This window comes from Pseudopodoces humilis, chromosome 21 (genome assembly GCF_049639895.1).
Source record: "Pseudopodoces humilis isolate 2021_Gansu_Grassland_sample_001 chromosome 21, ASM4963989v1, whole genome shotgun sequence".
NCBI lineage: Eukaryota > Metazoa > Chordata > Aves > Passeriformes > Paridae > Pseudopodoces > Pseudopodoces humilis.
This window is the reverse complement of record NC_142220.1, coordinates 8660763-8685126: the sequence shown is the minus strand read 5'-3', so window position 1 is coordinate 8685126 and position 24364 is coordinate 8660763. Positions and strand designations below refer to the sequence as shown.

General features: G+C 40.9%; 1 protein-coding gene across 2 annotated transcripts in view; it reads right to left on the bottom strand.

Moving 5' to 3' along the window:
* Positions 1 to 24364, bottom strand: part of TBCD (tubulin folding cofactor D) — a 115167-nt gene that overhangs the window by 31014 nt on the left and 59789 nt on the right. For both annotated transcript variants that reach the window (XM_005526819.3, XM_014255891.2), the window contains exons 16-26: positions 23341 to 23370; positions 19982 to 20067; positions 16293 to 16373; positions 15488 to 15561; positions 14532 to 14649; positions 13658 to 13718; positions 12218 to 12240; positions 4869 to 4900; positions 2780 to 2842; positions 2280 to 2356; positions 12 to 93 (exon numbers count right to left, since the gene is read on the bottom strand). In XM_005526819.3, coding sequence (XP_005526876.2) covers positions 12 to 93; positions 2280 to 2356; positions 2780 to 2842; positions 4869 to 4900; positions 12218 to 12240; positions 13658 to 13718; positions 14532 to 14649; positions 15488 to 15561; positions 16293 to 16373; positions 19982 to 20067; positions 23341 to 23370 — 727 coding nt within the window. The remainder of the gene's footprint in view (positions 1 to 11; positions 94 to 2279; positions 2357 to 2779; positions 2843 to 4868; positions 4901 to 12217; positions 12241 to 13657; positions 13719 to 14531; positions 14650 to 15487; positions 15562 to 16292; positions 16374 to 19981; positions 20068 to 23340; positions 23371 to 24364) is intronic.

Sequence of the window (24364 nt, the reverse complement as noted above, 5' to 3'; positions counted from 1 at the left end):
TGAATCATTACCCTGCAGAGCTGGATCAGCTTCTCCCCTCTCGTTGATGTAAAATTCATTGCACAGCGCGGCCAGAGCAGACACTGCAGACTCCTGCAACAAAGGCACAGAAATACATTTACTCACCTCATATGTTCTCAGAATTTTTAAGGAAAAAGAGAGTGGATTTAAAAAAAACAACCAAAAAAACTCCTTTCAGATACTGGCATTTCCTTTCTTATTATTTCTTTCCAATACTGGTTTAGTAAGGAAACTTATGTAAGGAAAAAACAGATTTTAATCTTATTCCTTCAATATGAGCAGTAAGCTAAATTAGTATTTAAGACAATAACAGTAATGTATGAAATGTATTTTCAGTTCAGATGAAAGACCTCCAGGATGACCCAGCATCACAAAACACAAAAGTCATTATTTCATCTTCCATACACTGATACCAGACTGACAAACAAACCCTATTTACCCAGGGAGCTACAGAAAGGAAACACAGAAAATATCATGGACTGAAGGTTAGAAACAAAAACCCAAACATCCAGGATCACAGGCTTTGAGTCCTGATCTTAACTGGTTTAGAAAAGGAGAAATGATTGTGTATTACACCTGAACCTCCTCATTTTCAGAGTGGTTTCAGTTACTCATACAGAACACAAAACAACTCAGCTGCTATTTCAGAAAGCACATAATAGCTTTTCTCATGGAATTCATGGCTGAATTATACTTTTCAGCTGATAATATAATGTTACCCAAAATTATAATAAATTTGAAAGCACACAAAAGCTATGCATTGTTCACTTCATGTTAATAGCAACAATACCTATTAACACTCATGTTCTCCAGGTACAAGAAATCTCAAATGTAACAGAGAAATCCTGCCCAGCTGATTCATTCTGCCCTCAAAGACACCTCAGACAAGTTCTCTATGCAAAATCAAGGACTTGAAAGAAAACCAACACTTACCTAAACAATATTCTAACTACCACAGTCATTATAGTAGCAAAATATGCAGAATTAGCAAACTGCTGTAGATCAGGGACCTTTAAAGGCCAAATTATCCAAGTTCTGCCAGGGGCAGGGATGCCTGGGACCAGACCAGACTACTCAGATATTTCACTTTCTAAATTAAATGTTTTTCACTTTAAATGTATGAAGTTAAACTGGAAAAGAATACTGTATATCAGAAAAAAAAAATATTACTTTTCAATATCTTAAGCATTGCCCTTAAAATTATTTCGCTCTAAAACAGGAACAGAAATAAGTCAGAATTGCCATTTACTAAATACATTTTGCTCAGCTTTAACTGATGTTTACCAAACAAGTTAAAATTCTCTACAGCCTATAATTAATTCTTCTAAGCTTTAGGTTTAGAAGTTCCAGTTATAAGACATACCAGCACTTTGAATAAATTGTTAATGCCAAAAAAGAATTCAAATTTCTTTTTTTAAATTTCCTTCAGTGATTTGGATACACTCCAGTCTCCTTTGTCTCCCAAGGACAACTTTAAAAGATGAGCTGTGAGGTACCTGAAATGTCTTTTTATTTTATTACTAAAACCTGACACTATGAACACAGTATGTTAAATTCAGATTGTCTGTAAGCTCCAGCAGGGCAGACAGAAATTGCCTTTATAATTCAGCAGAGCCTTTAAGAGCACAAGATCAAACTGCCATGGGATTTCTTGGGAAAATTAAGGCGAATAACTGGAGGTGTTAGGATGATGTAAATAAAACAGCATGAGACATATCCATCAATGGATTTAATATTCACAATCAGAGCAGCCTGAGAACACAGAAAAAGGATTTGCAGCAGAGTTTAATGCAAAATTTAAGCTGCTTGTCCTGAGTAACTCTGGTAACTCACACCAATGCTCACAGAGCTACCAAACCCTCAGTACCTGTGGACATCATCCAGAGCATTTTTAATTCTCACAAGAGCTCTCTGAAATCACACATATTACAGGTACACCAAAACAGAAGCAAAACACCCTCTAAATGTAACCAGAGAGCCACCAGGGAGTTCCTTCCAGCACCATCAGTGACTCCTCACCCTGTCCAGAGGTACAGACAAGAACAACCTTGGGGATAACTGCTCAAATATTAATCAGAAAGGTCCACTGGAATCTTGAGGAATTCAAAATATATTTTTTTAAACACCCCTTCTCACACATGTAAGAAACAAGCATTCAAGAACCAATAAGATCCCATGGATAATCCACCAAAGGAAAGCAAGAGTATTTCTAATTCTGTATTTAATGTGACCACGTGAAGGAAGAGAAATTACTGTACCTTTATATGCTGTCGTGCAGCACTGGAAACAAGAGTGAGATGTCTTAGACTGTCATTTATTAACCACTGCCAACCTCCTGGAACAGCAAGGAACATAAATAGTTTCAACTTTTCTAACTTTCTGAACTTCAACATTCTCCATTTAAATTTTCCATAGCCCAGCAATTATATAAATCAAGCTGTGCCTTTGCTTTTCCAAATTAAACAAGGCTCTGACTCCCAGTACAGCTACCCCAGCCTGGATTACCATGTCCACAGTGAACACCCCATGCCTGGTGATGCTGAGTATTGCACATTCTATTTATTGGCAAGTTAAAAGCTAAAAACCAAATCTTCAAATTTCAATCAGCATCTGCTGCAGCATTTGTCTATCTTCTTGGTATTTTTTTAATGTGTTAGGCCACCATTAATTTTGCTTCTTTGAAAAGCATAATTTGTTAATGCTTTAGTTTAATGAACAGTTGCTACAGTCATGGAAGGTTATTTAAAATAGGACCTACCGATGATTGGATCTCCTCTAAATGGCATTTTTGATAGCGACAACTTTTCAATTAAAGTGCAGACTGTAAGAAAATAAGTTTGATGAGAAGATAAATACCCTTCCAAAAAACAGAAATTGTAGCAAATTTGAAGAGACAACCACAGGAAGTTACATTAGCTATAATTTTAAATTTAAGAATATTTGCAAATAGATGTTCCAAATAAGAGAAATTAAAAACTGAAAGGAAATTACATTTGTACAAAAATCACTACCATGCAGTAACTGTCCTCTGACATGAGTTAGTCCCATCATTCATGCAAATCCCTTGTTTGGTGGGATGTTTTCCCCCTGTGCCATTCAAGATGTGCATGTCAGCCACAATTTTTCTGCTATACAGTCTGGAAATGGCAGTGTAGCATCAGTGACAGTAAACTGAGACAAGGATAATACTACAGCCACTAAAAACTATTCAAATATATAGGACAGGTTTTCCTACTTCTTCACATTGTTTTTGAACCTCCAAGGAGTGGCATTTGTTCACTGCACAGAGCTGGGAGCTATGAAACTGGATACAGCTTTATTTCCTTTGATACTTGGAATACATGAGGACATCCTTTTAATAATAAAGTCCTAATTATTTTTAATATATGAACTTCGAAGAGTTCTATGCTTACAAACCCACTTTGAGAATTGTATTTTTTTTTAACTGTTTTGAGGCTTTTTTTGGGGAATGGAAATTAACACAGTAAACACTGAAAATTTTCTATCCAACAGATTGACTGTATTGCTCAAATGAAAACTCAGCACTTGGGGAATGCCATTATATTTCACCTCCTGGGGTTCAGTTCAAATAAATGAGATTGGTATAGTTCCATCTCACTGCCTGGCTGCTTTAGAGCTGGTGAAGAGGAGGGAAAGGACAGAAGAAGGTGCTGTACAAAGTAATGCCAACGTTTTGCTTTCCTCTCCTCCCACAACTTGATTTTTGACTCTTCCTCTGGGCTCTGCACACAGTTCATCATTTTCATTTATAATCAACTTACTGGGCTCCAAATCTACTCTTGAACTTGCTCCCCACTATGGCAATGTCACACAGAATCCTCTCAACACTGTGTGTCAGCTTCTCTGTGCTAATATTTATTCACAGACAAGGTTAAGTGCAATGTGACTAAACCAAGTCTCTTGGGGTTCCTCCTTAATTCTCTTTGCTCTATTGTGGTTGAGACCATCATCTTCATTAGACATGCAGGCAATTTGTGGAACATTTTCAATTGTTCTCTTACTCCACCTACACAGTTGTATCATGCCAAAATACTGCCACTTGTACTTCTCCAAAACCATGAAATGTTCAGCTGCTTAGAAGTGAAAATATATCAGAAAAAAACCCATTCCTTCAGCTTGCATTTTCCTGTCATACAGCTGTAATCTCACTCAAATCCCCTGGCTCTTCCACCTCAGTACTGAAGCTCTTTTACCCACGAGGTCTGGATGGCTTCAGATCTTCCAAGCTGGAATCTGCTTTGCAGCACTTCCTTCACTCAGCTCACAAGCAGGAAACCAAGTTGGCATCATTTCCTCATCCACCCAGCCTACTTCTTCCTCCAACACCCTTCCTTTTTACAGCATATAACAATCTGCAAAATCCATCTTTTCTGTGATGCCACACTCCCCACAGACTGTTGTTTATATGATCTTTATGCTTCACTTCTGCACACACTCTTGTTACGATAAAATCATTATTTCCACCATGGCTTCTGTCTGAAAGTGCAGATTATATCTATTCTGGAGAGGAATCTGAGTAAATCACTGAAGGAAGACAGTTCAACCCTAAAAAAAACTTCCCTGTGTGCAACAACAGAAGGACACAGTGTGACACAGAGCCCAGAACCCTCTCCAGCTCTTACACAGAGCTATTCCAAGTGTATTGGCACTCCACGTCCTGGTGCACCCATCTGCTGATTGGCCTCCAGAGTTCCTATTTTTTTAATTACTGTGCAGACTTCACTTATACATTCAACACAACATATGCAAAATGAACTGGAAACATGTAAACAGCCAAATTCCTCAGGGCACCTCCTGTGCTGTCCCACCCCAGCTGTGGTACTTACCAGCCGGTCTCATCAGTTCTCCTCCTAAACCCCTACAAAACAGAAAACAGCCTTCAGAGAACAACCCACCACAGGTGACCTGAGTGCCCACAGTGAGGCAAAAGCACCTGGAAACCATTTCAGAATGAAAGCAGAGCACAAAATACCCGCAGTTTTGTATTTGATCAGCTCTGTTCCCTTTTAAATCAACTTTTCTTGACTTCTGCACAATTATTGCAAACCTCTCCTGAATATTGAGCTTTCTTCTTGCAAAAATGCACTCCCAGCCTTCCTTATCTTTAATGTGAATAATAAAAAGACTGTCAAGTTCCCTCTGCTTTTCTTTTCACTTGCTTCACAAACATTCCAAACCCATGAGACTGGCCAAAGGACTTTCCAGTCTCTACCGGATTCTGATTTTCACAAGTGAAAAGGAACTACAAGCAATTTTTTAATAAAATCATAATCTCTGCAAAACTAAATAGAAACTTCCCTTCCCAGTTCCCATTTTCACATATGTTAACTGGTTTCCTCTCCTGGTGAGATTTAACACCCTTCTCCTTTCCTGCTCAAGTCCCCTCCCAGGTGATTTTGTGTTTATCACCACAAGAAACACATCAGAAAAGGGAGAGAAACAAATGGCTCAAGCTACTTCAGACCTTCCTGAGGAAAAGGTGTGTTCCTCAAGGATGTTTCACCAGCTCAGACCTCAGCCCAGTTCCTCTGTCTGAACATGAGCCCAACCAGCAACAGCACTGGGAGAAGAAAATCTGAATGGGCAGAAAGTGGGGAGAGGGAAAAATATCCTGGGAATGGCAGGGTCTGTTTCCACTCTGTGGCTTCTCCTGGCTGTGAGCAGAGACTTCTTTCTCCTCACCCTGCTGAGCAGTGTCTGCTGCTTGTCTGGATCCCCATCCCCAAGGCACTGTCTGAGGTGTTTCACTCAGTGTCACCCTCTGTGACTTCACTGCTCCATTTTGTGAACCTTTGACCTCCCCTTCCTTTGGATATTTCTACCCTTGACTCCTTATTGTCTCCCTTCACTTCTGCTGGAATATTTCCTCCCTGAGGTGTGCCAAACCCTTAATCACCTGTTTGCATGTCCATGCTCTGGCAGAAACTCCCAGCAAGGAGAGCAACAACAAAGGCTTTTTTGTTTATTTGCTTGTTGTTTTTTGTTTATTTTAAACATTTTCTTCCATCCTCTCCTCCTCCCTCCCCACAATAAAATTAGTAGCTGTGCTCAGAAGGCCAGCTTGGCAATCCTAACAACTCTTAAAACTTTGTTCTCCAATTTATCCCTTTGTATGAGCTTCAAAAGCTTGAACATTTTCAACACATTTTTCCATTCCACACAAGGAGGTCCCTTCTGCAATATGCTCTGGGTTTCTGACTGCTCAACAATTTCACTGGTGTTTCAGAAAACACAGAGATGCCAACTCCACAATATTCTCATCTGCCATAGGTCAGCACTTCCTTTAATTGAGAAACTTTTGCTTTCCACAATCAATATATACTAGGCTTACTTTATTAATCTCCAGCTCACTTTATCATTGTAGGAAGCAAGCACAGATTCTACATCCTCATGCTGATAAGGTCTGTGTATTGTCTACCCCACCCTCCTGTCATGCTGTCTGCTCTCCAGCTTCTAAAAAAATTTAAATCAGAAAACAAAAAAAGTGATGTCAGGAGTCGAGACAGCGGCAAAAACAAGTGACTGATGTGGCAAACCTTGCTTCCTCTTCCACACTTCTTTTCCCCTTTATTTTGCCTTCACCCATTCCTTGCCTTTTGTCTGTTGCCTTACTGCAAATGAGTATAAAATAATCACCTTGCAAATGTGTTTGGTGTGCAGCAGAGTCTGCTGATGAAGGGATTCAGATATGGACAGTTCTGCTCCAACTACAAAGCCAGAACTGACTCACAAAGGCTGCTCTTCTCCATTTCCTTGCACTGCCAAGGAGGAAGTCAGGCCACTTCAAGCTGTGCTGATGGTAATAATTTGAGTGTTATCCCTTCCTCTGGCGTTTCACCAACTCCATTTAATTCCAGAGTTTGGAGCCTCTCTGAGGATTGCTGTCCCCATGCAAGAATGCAGAAAGGTGACAGGGATTTGCAGAGCAACTTTTCCACGTGGCACAAACTCCAGTCCAATCCCTCTTGGGTGGCACCATGACCTGTGTGTGCTCCTCTGCAAAGCTTCCCGAGCTGGATCTTGTCCAGACACTCTGTGTGTCCACCAATAGGGCTCATTTTTTCCCCCTTTCCACAGCTCATGCATATTTCACTTTTAAAAAACAATAATTCTATCGTAATCCAAGATCTTTCCTCAGTGCTTGGTTTGTCAAACACGATGCACATCTTTCTATTATCTCACTGCACAGTATTTCACTAAATTAAAAAGATAACGGATCTACCTAATTCAGAGATTTTGAATTTTGCTGTACAGTCAGTATTCTTTATTTTTTATTCCAAAGACACATCCACAAGTTGCATCACATTATTGGATGTACCTGTTTCAAGCTTTAATTATTAATTCAATTTGCAAATTGACTGATGCAGTGCCCAGGTTCCACAAGCTCCTAAGCATTCCTTCGTGTGTGCAGTTCCACAGCAATGCTTCTCTCCTAGAAACATCCTGGGATGAGTCACAATTTACATGTGGAAAATAAAATATATAGTCCCTTGCAGAACTGACAAATTAACATTACTGACCTAAGAATGACAGTACTTATTTTATAATTACATTGGCTTGAATCAGAACCAGTGACAGTGCTGTTCCCAGGGCATAAAGAAGTTCAAAGTACTTTTGGGGATTTATTTTTTAAAATTATTTTAAGCCTGCTGCTTTTTGTGAGAAAGCCAGAATTCCCTCATAAGATTAAAAAAAAAAACAGTAACTGAAGCTGTTTAGAACTGAACAGCATCTATGTTTTCACAGATATTCAAATCTGAAGCTAAAAGTACTGGAATAGTTGAAGAGATTCAGTTGTAAATACTGGATTTTGGGAAAGCTGAGAACACGTATTTTACCTTCACATGAACAGCAACCAAGCACTTTCCTTGGGAACTCTTTGTCCCAAATAGAACAGAGGTATCCTTAAAGGTTGCACATTCCCTGGGTTTTGCAGGTACAGAACAGCTTTTTCAGAGGGTACACAAGGGGGACAGAGAAACCCCTGAGCACAGCTGAATAGATTAACAAAACTTTCATGGCCAACCCTTCAAGATGCACAGAATAAACCACACTAACATGAGAACCACCAAGTTTTAGGCTACTGTAAATTCGTATGCCACGATGTATTCTAACATCAGAATGCTACTATGGAAGTAAAAGCTTTCCCAGTGACTTCAGTTTGTAGCAGAAGAATTTCACTTTACAACTCTTCAGAGAACAGTGCAGCAGATCTCACAGAGCCATCCAGGTCCTGGATGCATAAAACCACTTGAACTTGGAAGAACTGTTAAGATGAGCTTTGCTGCAAAGCTGGAATTCTTTGCTGATTAAGCTCATCTGCCTAAAAAAAACTCTTTTAGGCAGATGAATGCCAAGAAACACATTTGCCCTGAAACCATCAAGATTAGTTACAACCTTAAAGGTCTTTGAAATGAGACGAGTTTCTCTTTTGCCCAGCACCTGTCAACACCTGCAGGCTCCCTTACTCTGCTGGAAAAGCCGAAACTCAGAAGGTGCCAGTTCAACTGACACTGGCTGCTACCCCAAGCTCCTAAATCTGCTGGGCTGCCACAGCTGACGTGCTCCACACCCAGCCAGTCTCTCCAGAGGCTGCAGGGATGAGCTCATGGCAAGGCTGGGTGTGCAGCACGTCGCAGGCACCGCGCTGCCCGGCGTGGGAGTCGCTGACGAACATCCCGACACATCCAGCTCGGATGGAACCCTCGAGGGCCAATAAACACAACATCTGCTGAGACACAAAGTGCACTGCAACCACCTGCAGGCAGCCCAGCACTTCCATAGCCACTCCTGAGCTCCTTCTGGGCATTCAGGCCTCTGGTATCAGAATCAGAACTGGCTACGAGGAAGTGAAAATGTATTCTGAACATCTGTTCATTCTTGAACAGTCAAGAACTTAAGTCTTGTCAATAGAGAAGTCTCTCAAGAGCCTAAGACTAAGAGCCTAAGATGAGGCAGTTTCAGAGAACCATAACACAACTACTATCAAAATACTCTTTTCTTGAAGACTTTTCATATTATTGGATCACAGGATTATTTAGGTTGGAAAAGACCTTTAAGATCATTGAGTCCAACCACTGCCAAGACCAACATGTCCTTTTAATAAGTCTTTTAAATGTGTTAAAACCTTTTAAACACATCTTTTAAATCTAGGTTTCCACAATGGTAAAAAACAGGGTTGGTGACTGCACCACTGCCCTGGGTAGCCTGTGCAAGGGCTTCACAAACCTTTGAGAAAAGTGTTTTTTTTCCAGTTCCATTGGTGCAATTTAAGGCCATTTCCTCTTTCCTATCGCTTGTTACTTGAGAGAAAGAGTATTGAGAATGAGTCCAAGGTCTCAGATGCACAACAGAAATAGATCTGCTACAAAAAAACCAGCTACCAACCATGCTGGTGCAGTGGAAGCAGAATGGAAATCAGACTGACAAGTGACTCTGTGTTCAAACCAGCAGAGTGATTTCCTAACTCAGGTAACAGAGACGAACACAACAGATGCCGCAAGTTTTTCATCTTAGGTTTTTATACATAAAAGTTCCATTTAAAACAAATAAAACACAGCCCAATTTTTGGAATTTTACAACCTGTACAGCCCTAAACAGGCACAGGAGGCAGATGCTCTACAGGGCATGGTTTGCATAACCCCCACACAGAAACCCAGAAACTCCTGCACAACCCACAGCTGGAAGTGCACATGCAAATGCTCAAACCAACCAGCTCCTCCAGACAAACCAGTGCATCAGATGTGTCAGGATCAAGGATAATGGCAGGAAGTACACACTGATGTGCCTGGACTTGCAGGCTCCTTTGTACTATGGCAAACCCAGAAAGGACTTCTGCAGGACAGAAAAATACATGTATTTTTTTAAAAAACGGTAATAGGGCAGAAGATGGGATTTTCTACAATGAGCATAAATAAATTTGAATGCTTCAAGTATGTTCAAAACTGAGATTGACTGCAGTATAACTCAAAACTGGACTGTGTAAAGGATGATTTATGGCCATTTTTCAAAATCAGGTTAAAGATGGTGCAAGAACTGCTAAACAAAGAAGGATGCTACAGCAGCTCCATGAATGTTTCCATTACAGCACTTTGGCTTTCTCTCCTTTGACTTGAGGTCCTTATGGATTCAACAGAATCAGACAATCAAGAAACTGATGACCCATCTTCCAGCTTAAAATTTATAAATTGCAGCTTCGTAAAATTTATTTTTAAAAACCCAAAATCCAGCATTTCTATGCTTTACTTCCTTTTCCATTTCTCAGAGGGCAAAAAAATTCCCTAGAACTGCTTAATCCAAGCATTAAAATCCCTTCAGTCCCTGACAAGGATGTTTTGTGGCCAGAAGTGAAAGCAAAATATCTAATAAACAGTTGAGACATGTGGCCAGATGCTGTTTCTTAATACAGTTTAAAAACCTGAAACACAAATTAAAAAACACAGGTTTTGAACATTCCTCCAAGATGTTGTTAACACTGAAAATTCCCGGTAGCAATTTCTCAAATGGAAATCTTTGGAATATTATGTGCAATAATTACTCATCATGAAACGAGTTTGGCTTGTTTCACTAAATGCTTGCCCAGCAACACTCAAATTGTTGGTTTGTTTTTATAACCTAGTTTATTTTTCTTGTCCCATTTTAAAATACTTGATGCATAGTGATATTTTACAACATGGATTAGGGCAGACATCTGTGTCTCAGCTAAGTATGAGAGCAAACAGCAGCGAATCAATCTCACTTGGAGTTGAATTAGAACTCTTACCTAGAACAAAAACATTTCTGTAGGCACCTAATAAATACCATTAAGTGCAAGAAGTGCATATTACGACAAAAACAAATTACACCCAAGCTCCACCCTGACATTAAAGAATTTATGGAAGCCAAGAGAGCCACCCACAAAGACATGAATATACAGTATCAGCACTAAGCCCATCTGCCAGCCCAAGCTCACTCAGGGCTGCAAGTGTCACATTTCTCTGGATAACCCATCAAGAAGTAAATTTTATCAGTTTTTCAAAAAGTTTCATGATTAAAAAAACTTTCATAAAAATTCTTCAACCTGTAATTAAGAATTACATAAAAAAACTAGTTCAGGTTGATTGTTTTCAGGTAAGGCACATGTGAAGAAGTGAACTAAAAATGACCAAAAATGTCAGTTAAAAGAGGAAAAACCCTCACTTGCATAGAGTTACTAGGGAATACAAGTCATTATGGTTTGATTTCCTTAAATTTAGAAGCAAACACACCAGTTTTAATTCACATTTACTTAACAGTTCCTTAAAGCAATATCCCTTAATTTCCTGGAAGCTTCAACAAATAGGAAATGAAAAACAACTTAGTGAAAACTCATTTACATTTTCTTTGTCGCAAGAGTTGAAAAATTGCCCTGAACCTTTTGCAATGCTCCTGTCCTGCTTGTCACACAGGTTAAGAAAGGAAATGGGGAATGGGAGAAGGGGAAGGGGAGAAGGGGAAGGGGAGAAGGGGAATGGGGGAAGGGGAGAAGGGGAAGGGGAGAAGGGGAAGGGGAGAAGGGGAAGGGGAGAAGGGGAAGGGGAGAAGGGGAATGGGGGAAGGGGAATGGGGGAAGGGGAGAGGGGGAGGGGGAGAGGGGGAGGGGGAGGGGGAGGGGGAGAGGGGGAATGGGGGAAGGGGAGAAGGGGAAGGGGAGAAGGGGAAGGGGAAGGGGAAGGGGAGAAGGGGAAGGGGAGAAGGGGAAGGGGAAGAAGGGGAATGGGGGAAGGGGGAAGGGGAATGGGGGAAGGGGAGAAGGGGAAGGGGAAGGGGAAGGGGGAAGGGGAAGGGGAAGGGGAAGGGGAAGGGGAAGGGGAAGGGGAAGGGGAAGGGGAAGGGGAAGGGGAGGGAAGGGGAAGGGGAAGGGGAAGGGGAAGGGGAAGGGGAAGGGGAAGGGGAAGGGGAAGGGGAAGGGGAAGGGGAAGGGGAAGGGGAAGGGGAAGGGGAAGGGGAAGGGGAAGGGGAGGACTGGATTTGGGGCTCATAAGTTCAAGGCCAGTTCTGCAGCCCCTTATGAACCCTCTGCAGACAAAGCACTGGAGGGACTGGGGTGGGTGTTAATAATTGTATAAATCCCCCCCTTCCCAGATCCTGGTTTCATCCCTTTCAACTGACATTTCCCAAGATGGAAAATGATGGGTTTGCATCGCTTTTTTCTTACCTGTACAACTGACGACTGCAAAGCTGGGGGGAAAAGAAAGCAATACATATTAATATTAGTTGAGTTTATTTGATCCACGTGTTTTCATTTCTCCCCCTCACGTGCAATGCCATATACTCTGGGCTGTACAAAACTTTACTTAATTAAAAATTAAAATTCAAAGGGAAAACCTCCTTAAAACAACTTCTCTATACCCATTTGAATTTTGTTTTCAAAAAAACCTTAATTTAACACATTCATAAAGCACTAATTTCCTGAACTCCAAACTCAAGCTGCTTCTGCTTCTTAAAAAGTCTGGCTTTTTAAAACTGATTTGCTTTCCACCATTGGCTCTTTTAGAATGATGATAGACTGCATTGTCTGATCACTGAAAATAAATGGAAGCTACAGATTGCACAGAAAAAAAAACTTAAACAAAGAGTTAAATTTGACTGAAAAAATTACTTCATATTTAATGCTACAGCAAGCCATCATAAAAAAAAACCAGAGATTATAACATTTATAAGTAGTAAAAGCCAAAAAACACATTTTATTTAAAATTGAGAGTTTATGCACCTGCATCATAACAGCTTAAGGCCACTGTACGAGCAGGGATGTGCTGACCAAGCTTTCAGGCACTTCAACATGAGAAAGTTAAAGGAGAACAAAGGTGCTTTTCCAACCTGTGGCAGCAGCTCTGAGCTGCACCCAGAATTAAACAGGCACCTGTGGACTTTGGTGGGTGAGTGGTGAAGCCTGACAGCACATCAGAGCTGGCACTAAAGGTCCCCCAGATCCTGCAGGAACAGCAGGAGTCTGAATGCTGGAGTATTGTCTGTTCCATGCTGGGAAGAAAAATCCAACAACATGGGATGACTGAAAACAAAAGGGACAAATTAAAATTATCTCCACAGAAGTGTTTGGAAAAGCTCTGAGCAGGACAAGGCTTCATTTAGCATAAGCAGAGATAAAAACCCAATTTACAGAGATAAAAACTCATACAGACAATGTATCTGTATTGGTAGAATCATCAATTGAAATGCAGAATATGACTTTTGAGGCCTATAAACAGGAAATTATGGATGCAGGGGCAAGGAATGGGCTCACTAGATGTCCCTTGAGCACAGTCATCCCAAGGCCAGTCAGGAGGACAAAGGGAAAGCAAAGACAGAGGGAAGAGGAGTCAAAGCAACCCCCTGAGGCATTTCAGAAATGCAATTTCCAGCATCAGAGCTGGGGGCTCAGCAAGAGGCAGAAGAGCCCCCAGTGTCACTGTGTAGGACCCAGGGTCCAGGACACTCAGCTGTCACAGGGTCTGGGGCTGTCCAAACCACTGCTTGTGACAAGGCTCACTCTTGGCACGGGGCTGAGGAAGGTGGAGAACAGCTGCCTTAATTGTAAATCTTTGCTAAAAATCATGAAGCATTCCAGGTTAAAAACAGATTTATGCTGGCTACAGACCTCTTGGTGAATTTGCTTGAGTCCCTCCAATGTTTTTTCACTGAAATAGTACGTTACAGATCTGTAAAAGTATACAAAAATTTTAAAACAGATTTCCTCATCATGCTGTAAATCATTTCTTTTTCCCATACCATCATTGTACTTTCAAACAGAAAACCAATCATTTGATTTTCAAATTATGCTCCACAGAAATATGCAATATTTATTTTTTAATAGTTCAGCAAACATAACAGAAGTTCTTTCCTTATCATACAGAAAACTATTCAAAAAGGCTTATAAAAAAATCAGGGTCACTTCCTAATAACATTATAATTGCCAATACACTGATAACCCTTCTCAGCTCGGTTGTATTTTTAGATTCCAAAATTTCTGTGATTTTTCCATCTATGTCAATTACTTCCTACTACTAAAAATGAGGACACTACTGGCAAATTTCTGTGGAAATATAGAAGTATATATATATACCTGGACCTGCATTCATCAGCATTAAATCAGTCTCAATCAATGAGCTGCTTGAAGAGGTTTTTCTCCAATACTGAGAAGGTATTTCTCCAACTCTAAAGACAAAAGACTGTCCCTACCCAGGAAGGCAGCACACTTATAGGGAAAGAGGAATTAATCTGCGTTTAGCTGAACACATTCAATTCTCCAAGAAAGGCAGCAAATGATCTCTCTTTCCTCATTATGAATTTAAGAGTGAAGTCTTAAATCACTGAATAAAACGTGAAGGCTCAGCATCACTCATAAAAACAAACAAAAATTCAATGCAAACGCAGTTCAGTGAGATGAAGATTTCCATAATTATACTCAGGAAGCTTTTAATAGACCAGACATGAAAGGAAAATTTATAGTCTAGATAATCTTGCATTAATACCTATTATTCTCTTGTGCCAGTTTACACAGAGCATGGGTGATCTCAGCACAGGCAAGGATTGCCCCATGGCGTGTGTGCAGATCTGAGCCCACTGATAAAGGCAGAAGTCTTGGCAAAACTGAAAGAGATTAAATAATTGGGTTTTTTTAAAACAAAGCATAGCGACAGATCCCAGTTCTAAATGTAATTTTGCCTGTCTAGAAATAACACTGGAAAAGCATTTCTGTAAAGTCAAGTATCCTGGCAATGTTATGAAAAACAAGATTTAATGAAGTAAATTCTGGCAAACCACACTGAGCTATTCTATACTCCCAAAATAACATTTCTATTGGGCACTGAGCTGGCTGAGCAGTCAGGGCAGTGGGGCTTGTACTGCCATGGAATTTTATTTCCATGTTAAGTGCCACTGTCCTGGACCACGACAGGAGCCCAGGCAAGGTCTGTCACTGCAGATTCTCAGGGCACTGCCTTCAGCCACGTGAAAAATCTGCCAGTGCAGCCTCAGCATCTGCAATGGGCTCAGCAAAGGACCCTGGGCTCGTGCTAAGAAACATCAAATTACACACACAGTCAGAAAGGAATTCTGCAGATGTCAGGCTGGACAAGACAAAACAGATCCCCCCCCTTACACCATCAAAGCCTTCAAAGCAAAGAGCTGGGCATTTGAGGGGCAGCTGCTGGAGTTGTCCCCACACCCATTTATTCACCTCAGCAGCAGCAGAGTCCAGTGCAGCCAGGACTGGACCACACAAGACCCACACCCCAGATAAAAACTAACCTGACAGTAATTTATAATTTCTGCATAAAACCTGCAAACAGGTAAATCCATCAGGGTCACTATGCTGTATTAAGTGGCAAGGAGAAATCTCAATTTTTATTAAGTAGACTTATTAAATCTTTGTAGGTCTGTCCTGCCTAAGCTCAGCCTGGCTGAGCAGAGCTCAGCTGATACCTACCCATGTTTGCCATGTACTCGGGGGCCTGGGGAGTGATGTTATGCAGAGCTTTGGTTGAAAGTTCTCGAATAACACTGCAGGTGTAAGAAAGCATTTCTGAGGGTTAGCAATTCAGTAGAAGCAATGTGTTAAAAAGATAATGTGAGGAAGGGACTCCTGCCCCCAACCAAAACCTAGGCAAATATTCAAAATTACAGTGCTCTCTGTCCACCCTGTGCTTCCCCCCTGTAAAAAAGCCAGCAAAACCAAAGAGACCCATGCAGCCAGCTTTCAGTGAAGTGAAAAGAGCTCAAAGAGACAAGGAAAAACACCAGTGGGGCTGGTGGAACCTGAGGGCTCGTTCTGTGCTCTGGCAGGGACAGTGCAGTAAACTGTGATTATTTCTCATGATGCAAACTATGATCAGCACTGATAGAATCTCCCTTGTGTGATATGTACACATTTCAATCTTCATGAACACTGAATGTGAGTAAGCACCATCTCTATGCATGAAATCTGCTTTAATTAGGATAATTGTATGGTGACAGTGTTTGGCCCTCACATACACTATATACACCATATAAATGGGTTTTATTAATCTATTAACAGATTGAGGTCATGGCCAAAAGACAAAATTCATAAACCTGTTGAAGTGACAATCTGCTTGGGAGGTACAGATGATATCACCTACTACTTGCCCAGTTTCCTTCAGTCAAATGCTACTGCAAACCCAGGTGTGAGAAAAACTTACAAAAATAATCTACAAAAGCTCAATGTGCAGAACAGTCAATTCCTGGATATTAATAATTAGATTTTAAGAACTTACCTATCCCAATGGTTAATCTTCATGTTAACTAAATGATCAATCATTGGCTGTGTATACTCAGGAAAGCCAGCAATATACACACTGAAAAAGAAAAAATCCCAGATATAGGTTAGAAATCTGGTCCAGAGACAGAGTACAGAACCACTATCTGTGTGCATTTTAGCACCATCTATTCCAAAGGTTTAAATCCTCTGGGTTTAAGCCAACCAAAAAATTACTTAAATGAGATGCAGCAGAATGACAGGATGGGAAATATTCTGAATTATTGAAAAAACTTAAAATCACTTCTGTAAAACATTCAGATTGCTTCTAAAATCTGCTCTATGTACAACAAGCTTGACATCCAATCCCATTGTTGCATTCCAGAAAATCCAGATCTGTATAGGAACTTGAATAATTATTTCAGATTGGAGAAACATATCACTGATATCAACTACAAGACAGAGGAAAAATAAGTTACAGAAATGTGTTACATCTTCATGAATACCATGGTCCAAAATAGAAAAGCGGTTTACAGTTTTTCCTTTTTAAAAATCAAACATATGCAGGAAGTTCACTGTGACAAATGCTGTGAAGGCTGCAGAGCTCAGGTGAGAGCTGGAACACCAGCACTAATCACCCAAGGAGCCTGCATTACCCAACTCAGCCACACTTCCAATCTTCAGAAGCATCAACTATCAGAAGCCAAGGTCAACACAAGTAAAGTGAAATGTTTTTTCAGTGCATCTGATGAGTGTTAAATCACCTTGGGAAGCCAAACAATCAGCAGGAAGTGTTTGTGTCAGAAGGGCACAAAGGGACTCATGGATTACCTTAATTTCACCTTTTCATATCTTTTGAGTGATTAACTTTGCAGCTATAATGGTTTTCCATTAATAAACCTCCGTGCAATCAGAAGCAAAGAAAGAGAAAAAACAAATACTGCCACAGGTTCCCATCCAGATATCTATGGAATTCATCATAGAGGGAATCCTTAAATGCAGCCCAGAACTGAGTTACTTGAGCCAACCCTGGACACAGAAGCACCCTGTACTGCGCCCTGGAGAAGGATTTAACAGTTGGTTCAAACTGTTGTTGCTGTCAACAGAGAAAAGATAAAATTCCCATCTCTAGGTCCTCTCCCTGTTCTGCAGGAACACACAATAACACACACATTTCCCCTGCCATGTTTGAGCTCTCCTCTCTTTGTAGTTGCTTTTTGAGTTCCAGTTTTAGCACTGGGAGGAGGAGCAGGAACAGCTTGAGTTTGGAATTCAGGAAATTAGTGCTTTATGAATGTGTTAAATTAGGGGCTTTTTTAAAAAACAAAGTTCAAATGGGTATAGAGAAATAGTTTTGAAGAGGTTTTCCCTCTGAATTTTATTTTTTAAATTAAGTAAAGTTTTGCACAGCTCACAGTATATGGCATTGCATGTGAGAGGAAAAATGAAAGCCAGTCATTTTAATTCTTCCTTGCCCAACTAAAAATCAATCTCTTGGGTCACAGGTGTAGCTAAATCCCACTTTTAGTTTTAGTTTATAACTATCTTTAACTACAGTCCTTATCTTCTGTGTCCTACTGAGAATGTAATGCAAGAATGCTTGCATACAAATCCGTCCTTCCTAATGATGGTGCTGGTTAGAACTTTGTACCCCACTCAGGTTAAGAAGCTTTTTCCTTAACTCTGCTTGTACCAAGATCAGAACTCCTGGAATCACATAATCTCTGTACTGCCAGTTCATATAAAGTAAGTTTCCTTGACCTTCCATCCTCAGAAATGTGTATTTGAGCTGAATTCTCCAAATACCATCAGCAAAAAGGGCACCCAGGGTGAAAAGCCTGAATTAAAATATTTAGATTTGAAAGGCTGTAAGCAACTATTTATATACACACACACAAATATTTGAAAATATACATGAAACTGCCCCTTTACTGGAACAGTATCATCATTTATGAACCAAATTCAGCTGCAGAAATTGACACTTTTTTTTTTAGCTTTTATTACTCAACATTATCGTGGTACATGTTTTCTGAGTAGTCAAACATATACCTGGGTGCTTTTGCTTTCATGTTACTTAGGGAAAAATAAGGAAATAGCCAAGTAACTTAGGTATTGACCTGAATAATGACAGTCTGCTTGAAGAGCAGTGTTTGAAAGTAATAGAATGAATGAGATGGCAAATAATTTACAAAAAAAAATAGTTTGATTAATGGCACTGAACTGGTTTCAGAAAATCAAGCCTCTAAGTGCATAAGGCTATTTATAAAAAGATTTACAAATTTATTCCTCCTGCTGAGCAATTTACAGAAAGAAATCAACAGTAAAAATATTTTCACTTATGTAAGTGGCACTCATACAAAACCTCAGGAAATCACAGTGAAGGTAGTAAATCAAATAAAATTTAAATTATCAATTAAGCTCTTGAAAAGTCAGAAAATCATAATCAGTCTGCAAGCCAGGATTACAGGAGAGAAAAAATAAAACCTGCTTCGTCACTTTTGAATGTTTTCAATTTTCTGTTAGCACAAAAAACCTGGAGTTCCAGAAATCACATGGATGCCATGCACATGGATCTGGAGAGCTCCTGCATTTCCCCATCTCCTGTAGGCGGGAGCTCAGGGGAAGGCTGTGGGAGGAGGGTGGGGACCCCAGAAGGGCTGCCAGTCGGTAAAAGGTGAAGCTGTGAACAGACTGAAATGATTCTGTACAAAAAGGACAATACAGAGGTGGAGAGATCAATAAAGAAATAGTGGAGGTGAAGACAGAGGGTTCCAGTACAAATTATCTTAAAAACCTCCCGCTGGAAGTCTGGAAGTTGGCAGTGGAGCATGAAGCATTGTGTACCTGTCTGCTGTTTCTGCTCCCCAAGGACATCACCTGCCCAAGGCTCTCTCTGCTGAGCAGCCCCACGGGGCAATTTCTGCCCTGTCTCCACCGGGGCTGAATCACCCTCTGTGCTGCTGTGCTGCTCTCCCCACCCTGCCTCTGACACAGGCTGGACTCGAGGCCAGACTGTCTGAGACAACTCAAGCCAGAACCAGCCCTTGCTCTTCATCATTTCCTCATGAGGAAATGCAATATTCTGTTCCTTCTGGTCATCCAGTTTGGATCCAAACTCCCCTGATTTCAGCACCTCTGTGTTTCCAGGGCTGACTCTGTATTCCAGGACAAGCCCCTGGTTTATAACCACACCACCCCAGTTGGGGTATTCCCCATTTGCTCTTTGCAGACTGTACTGCAGAGATCAGTTTGGTTTTTCAAACATTACTGCACACTGTGGCCAGCTTTTCACTGAGCTAACACAAGCACTGGAGTTAAAGGTCTATGCACAGACCACAAATTCAACAGCTTGGGCAAACTGTTTTTTGAAAATAGGTATCACTTGATTTTTTCACCCACATCAGAGTCTATCGTGACAGCCTCTCCTTTGACTACAACTCTCCAAACCTCCTCATCTTGTCCAGCCTTGAGCAGCTGAGACAGTTTTGTGACACCTCTTGGCTGCTTCCTCCTTGTCCTCCAGGAAATCATGGCCACGTTTTCACTCTGTCTCACACGTGACAATCAGTTCGGTGCAAAAACAAAAACACAATTTTGATTCACTTCAAACAGTATTAAACAATGTTCAGTAAGGTGAGGCAATCAGACAAGTATTTCATTAGGTACAAGAAATTCCCTCACATTTAGGAAAAATGATTGGAAACTTACCTTATAGTCAAGTAACAGTTAACTCTGTTCCCAACAGCAAAATAATCAGCTGCAGTGAGAATGTCGATGCCATGGGGAAAAGTGCCCTACAAACAAAATATTATTTTAAAATATATAACACATTCCAAATAGGCAACATGATTGAAAACAAACCTCCTGCTACTCTCCCAAGCACTGAAAAAATACAATTTAATTTATAGTAAAATCACTTGTACTAGAGACATAAAGGATATTGAATATATAAACAGCAAAATACCTCACTCTGCTTGTGAGTCAATGATAAAAGGCCCAAGCAAATGGCAGCAGGCAGTAACCTATGCAACTGCTCCCTTCACACCTCCCAGTCATACCAAAATATCCATTTGGTTAATGCATGACTATGTATATACCCAAAAGATGATTCCTCTAGAAGGATTTACATAAACATAAACATGTTTCCAGTTCATGTGAAGGCACAAGGTGAGTTTAATGAAATATAAAATTCGAGATTTAGGTACCAAGAGGCACATCACATGTAGAACACATGGGAGTTTCTACTTACACTTGTATTTCATGACTCATTAATGAACTAAAAAATGGGGTTGGTTTGTTTTTTAAAATGAGCACTGGTTCCCAGCAAAGCCTGAAAGACTAAAGCCTACTGAAGGATCCCACTTCTGCCATCACTTCTCAAATCAGCCTGTTTCCAGAAGACAGATTACCTTTCTAAGTATGAGATTTACACTTAGAAATCTGTATTTCTGTATGCAAGCAACACAGTTCAGATATTCAGAGTTTTAGTGGCTCTGGCAGGTTTAACAGAGCATCAGCAGAGGCAGCACAGCACCCATGAGCCACGATGAAGAACAAATGGAGGAGAGCCAGCTGACACTGGCTCCACTCACCTCCAAAAGGGACACTCAGAGAGTATTAAAACAATGAGGCTCCCTGGAAGTACAGGTTTGGGATGTGATGCAGGTTTGTTTACAGCTCACTCATCCCTTCCACAATAGGATCCAGCCATGCAAAACTGGTGGGAAGTATCTCTCCATCTGAGCCTGAATCACTGAAGCAGTTTATCCTGGAAGCAATGGAAGCTGCTGCCAAGGTCTTGCTCTGGGAAGCACAATTCCAGTGCTCCCAAAAAAGCAAGGCCTGAAATCTGACTGGACCAAGGAGAGACAGAATATTTATGGCTTATCCAAGCCTGCAAGTCTTGGTAATTCAAAGGTAAAATGAATGTTCTGCCCAAAAGCCTCATGAAACCCTGATTAGGGGCAAATAGGTAAGAAACACCTCAGTATGATGCAAGGCCGAAGAGCAAGACATACAATGGAAGATATAAAGATGCACATTACATAAGAAAAATCTCAGGCAAACAATTTGAATTCTAGCTGCCAGCTGGACCTTGATATTTGTTTCCCAGCTGTGAGTGTGCCAGTTTGATGCCATCTCACAAAGGGCACGGTGCCACCACGCCTGTCAGTGAGACAGCATCACTCCTGACTTCAGGAACACAGGCCACAGCCAGTGGGAGGGTCAGGCTTTACAGGAACAGCCAGCAGCTTCTGTTCTCTCAGAACACTTCAAACTTCCCCAATACAGAAGTTGGCACTATTAGAAGAATGTGCATTTCTCATGATTTATGCTCAAAAAAATTCTGCAGATCTTTCAAAGCTCCTATTTACAGTGTAAGTGGCATTCTTACATTCTTCTGTGGCCACCAGCAAGCTCTGGATTTGGGACATGTGGAATTACAAAGCTGAAGGAAGCAGGAACCAAGGAACAGGCGAGGGCAACCTTCTTCTCCACCTATTTAGTATCAGCATTATTACCTCAGGTGGAGAATATGTTTTAGCTCCTTCCAATCCAGAGAAAGGGTGTCTCTTTCAACACAGTGTGAACTCCAGAGGGTGGATCTACTCATTAAGTAACCCATTTTCCTAGGCACCAAGGAATGGTTCAGCAAGTAAAACTTCTGACCTTCTGCAGGAAGCAGCTGGAGCCTGACAGCTCCTCCATGCCATGAAAACTCACTGTTTCACTGCTGATGTGCCAACACAGAGGCTGAAATCATCATTATGTGATGACACATTTGAGTTGTGGGTCAAAGCAGAGGCTGTAAGGAACCTTTCTGGCTGTAAACTAACACGGTCTGCACTCCTCTGATTAATAAATATAAAAAAAAAAACCCACAGATTTTTTGCTACATGAAGCACTTCTAAACCTGCAGCACCCAGGAGCCCTCTCTCCCCTGGAGCTAAGTCAGGCTAAGGTGTTATTTACTCGTTCAGTGGGATCAGGCTGGGCTGCTGTGTGATGTCCAAGCTCTCCAGGGCAGGAGCTGCAGAGCCAGGAAGAGTCACCCTGGCTTCTGTTTATCACAGACCCAGCTGGGGCAGGTCACCAAAAATCCCCACTCTCCTCTTCTTGCACCCTTTCTCTGCTATTAACTTACTTCTGTCTAGAAATACACACTGAACATGAACAGATGGTTTAACAGCCAGAGTTCTAAAGGAATTATATGAACAGAGAGATTTTCAGGAATGCTGTCAGGTGACAGCATTTTAACAAAGATCCTTTAAAGGGCAGCATATTGATAACAAAATTGCTTTAACCATGCTCACATGCCCTACTCTGTTCACAGGAATACACTGACTGACACATTCCTCCCCACACTTTCTCTCTCTCTCTTGGCTGTATATTCAGCTTTATTAATTCCTGGTGAGAAACCAGTAAATCCAAGGCTTTACCCTATTTGCTTCTCCTCCAAGTTTGAAAATCAAAGTTGTCTTCAGGATTTTAACTATTTAAATGTCGCTAAGTTACACAGGAACCCACTACAATACTTTTTATCAAAGGACTTGGGTACCTCCAAAAGTAGCAGATTTCTCAGAATATCTAGATGGTGTAAGAGACAAGCCCAAAAACTGAGTTGAAAACTCTTGAGCTTTGTTTACTGTGGAACTACCAACCACAGCAATGATTGCACAGCCCACTTCAGCTGTTCTGCTTCTACTGAAAACTAGAAAATCAATGAAACAAAAAGAAAGAACCAAAAACCTGCACTTTTCCTGCTTTAAAAGCACTGTACTTTCCAGGGTGTACGATAACCAGATCAAATGCTGGTTTTGCTTTTCTGGAGGACTGAAAATTACCAGTAAGCTCATTTTCTTCCCAAACTGGAATACGAAAATAAAATTTACACCTCAGAAAAATATTCTACAAGAACTAGCTGCTCATAATGAAAACCATTATTTTGTGACATTCTTTCACTCAATTTTTCCAAAGCCACAGTGTCTAATTTTGATTTTAGGTACTCCACGCTTCCAGTAACCTCCAAGGCACAAATGAATGAAGATGCAGGGAAGTCACCATACCTGTCTCCCAACATTCTCCTGGAAGGCAGCCTGAGGAACAGAGAACAAACACACCAAAACGAGTCAGGTTTGCTTTTTGATAAACACCAGATGATGAATTCAAAACACACAACAATATAAATGACCCATGGCTTTTCTGTTTTAAATAAAGTAAACTTTGTCAGTAGAACAAGCCCGTGGGGCTTTTCTGTTTGTGCATCCCCACGTTGTGCTGCTCCTGGAGCCGCACGTTGCACGGCAGCAGTTTGAAAATGCAGGTTTATTAAACTCGTCACACCCAAACAAGGGCCTGGGAGTAGTGACACGAGGCTTGGCCTTGGGATGGAAAGTCAATGCCTGTAGACAACAGCAACTGAGGCAACTCACTCTTGTCTGACTTCAACATCCTTTGCTAAGAGTGGGCAAAGTTTTATTTTTTGTCAGTGAAAACTTCAGGCAGCAACCATTGAGACTGCAATACTGATCTGTAGGGTATGTGTCTGAAAGGACGCTGAAACATTGGGCTTGTGAAATCTGAAGATGAAATTCATGTATATCTCTTGTATTTTGCACTAAAGAAACTCAAAATCTTGCAAAAATGCAATGACAACAACCATAAAGTTAACCTGTCTACTTGTATGGCATCCAGAAGAAAACCTACTTAATTCCCTACTTGAATTTTCTCTCTTGCAAGAAAGTCCATTATTTTTATCCCTTTAAAGGCCATAAAATCCTAATCACTATTAAAAGCTTCTGTGAATTTTAACTCTTAAGAGAGGAGAGATCATCATTATCTGGACACTTCTCCATGGAACTGCTGCTCTCTCTGCACACACAGCTTTCCACCGATGGACAACTCTTGTTAACTGATATTTAATGGACAGGGGGAAAGCTCCTAATGTTTACCGAAATGCCACAAGAATTTGGGCAGCCAGAGCTTCTGTATTTCCTCCACAAGCGCAGCAGCCCTGTGGTAATCCACCTGTGACAACAACAGGTTGAGCTGGCTCCCGAGGATCACACTCTGCAGGTGGAGCGAGGGCTG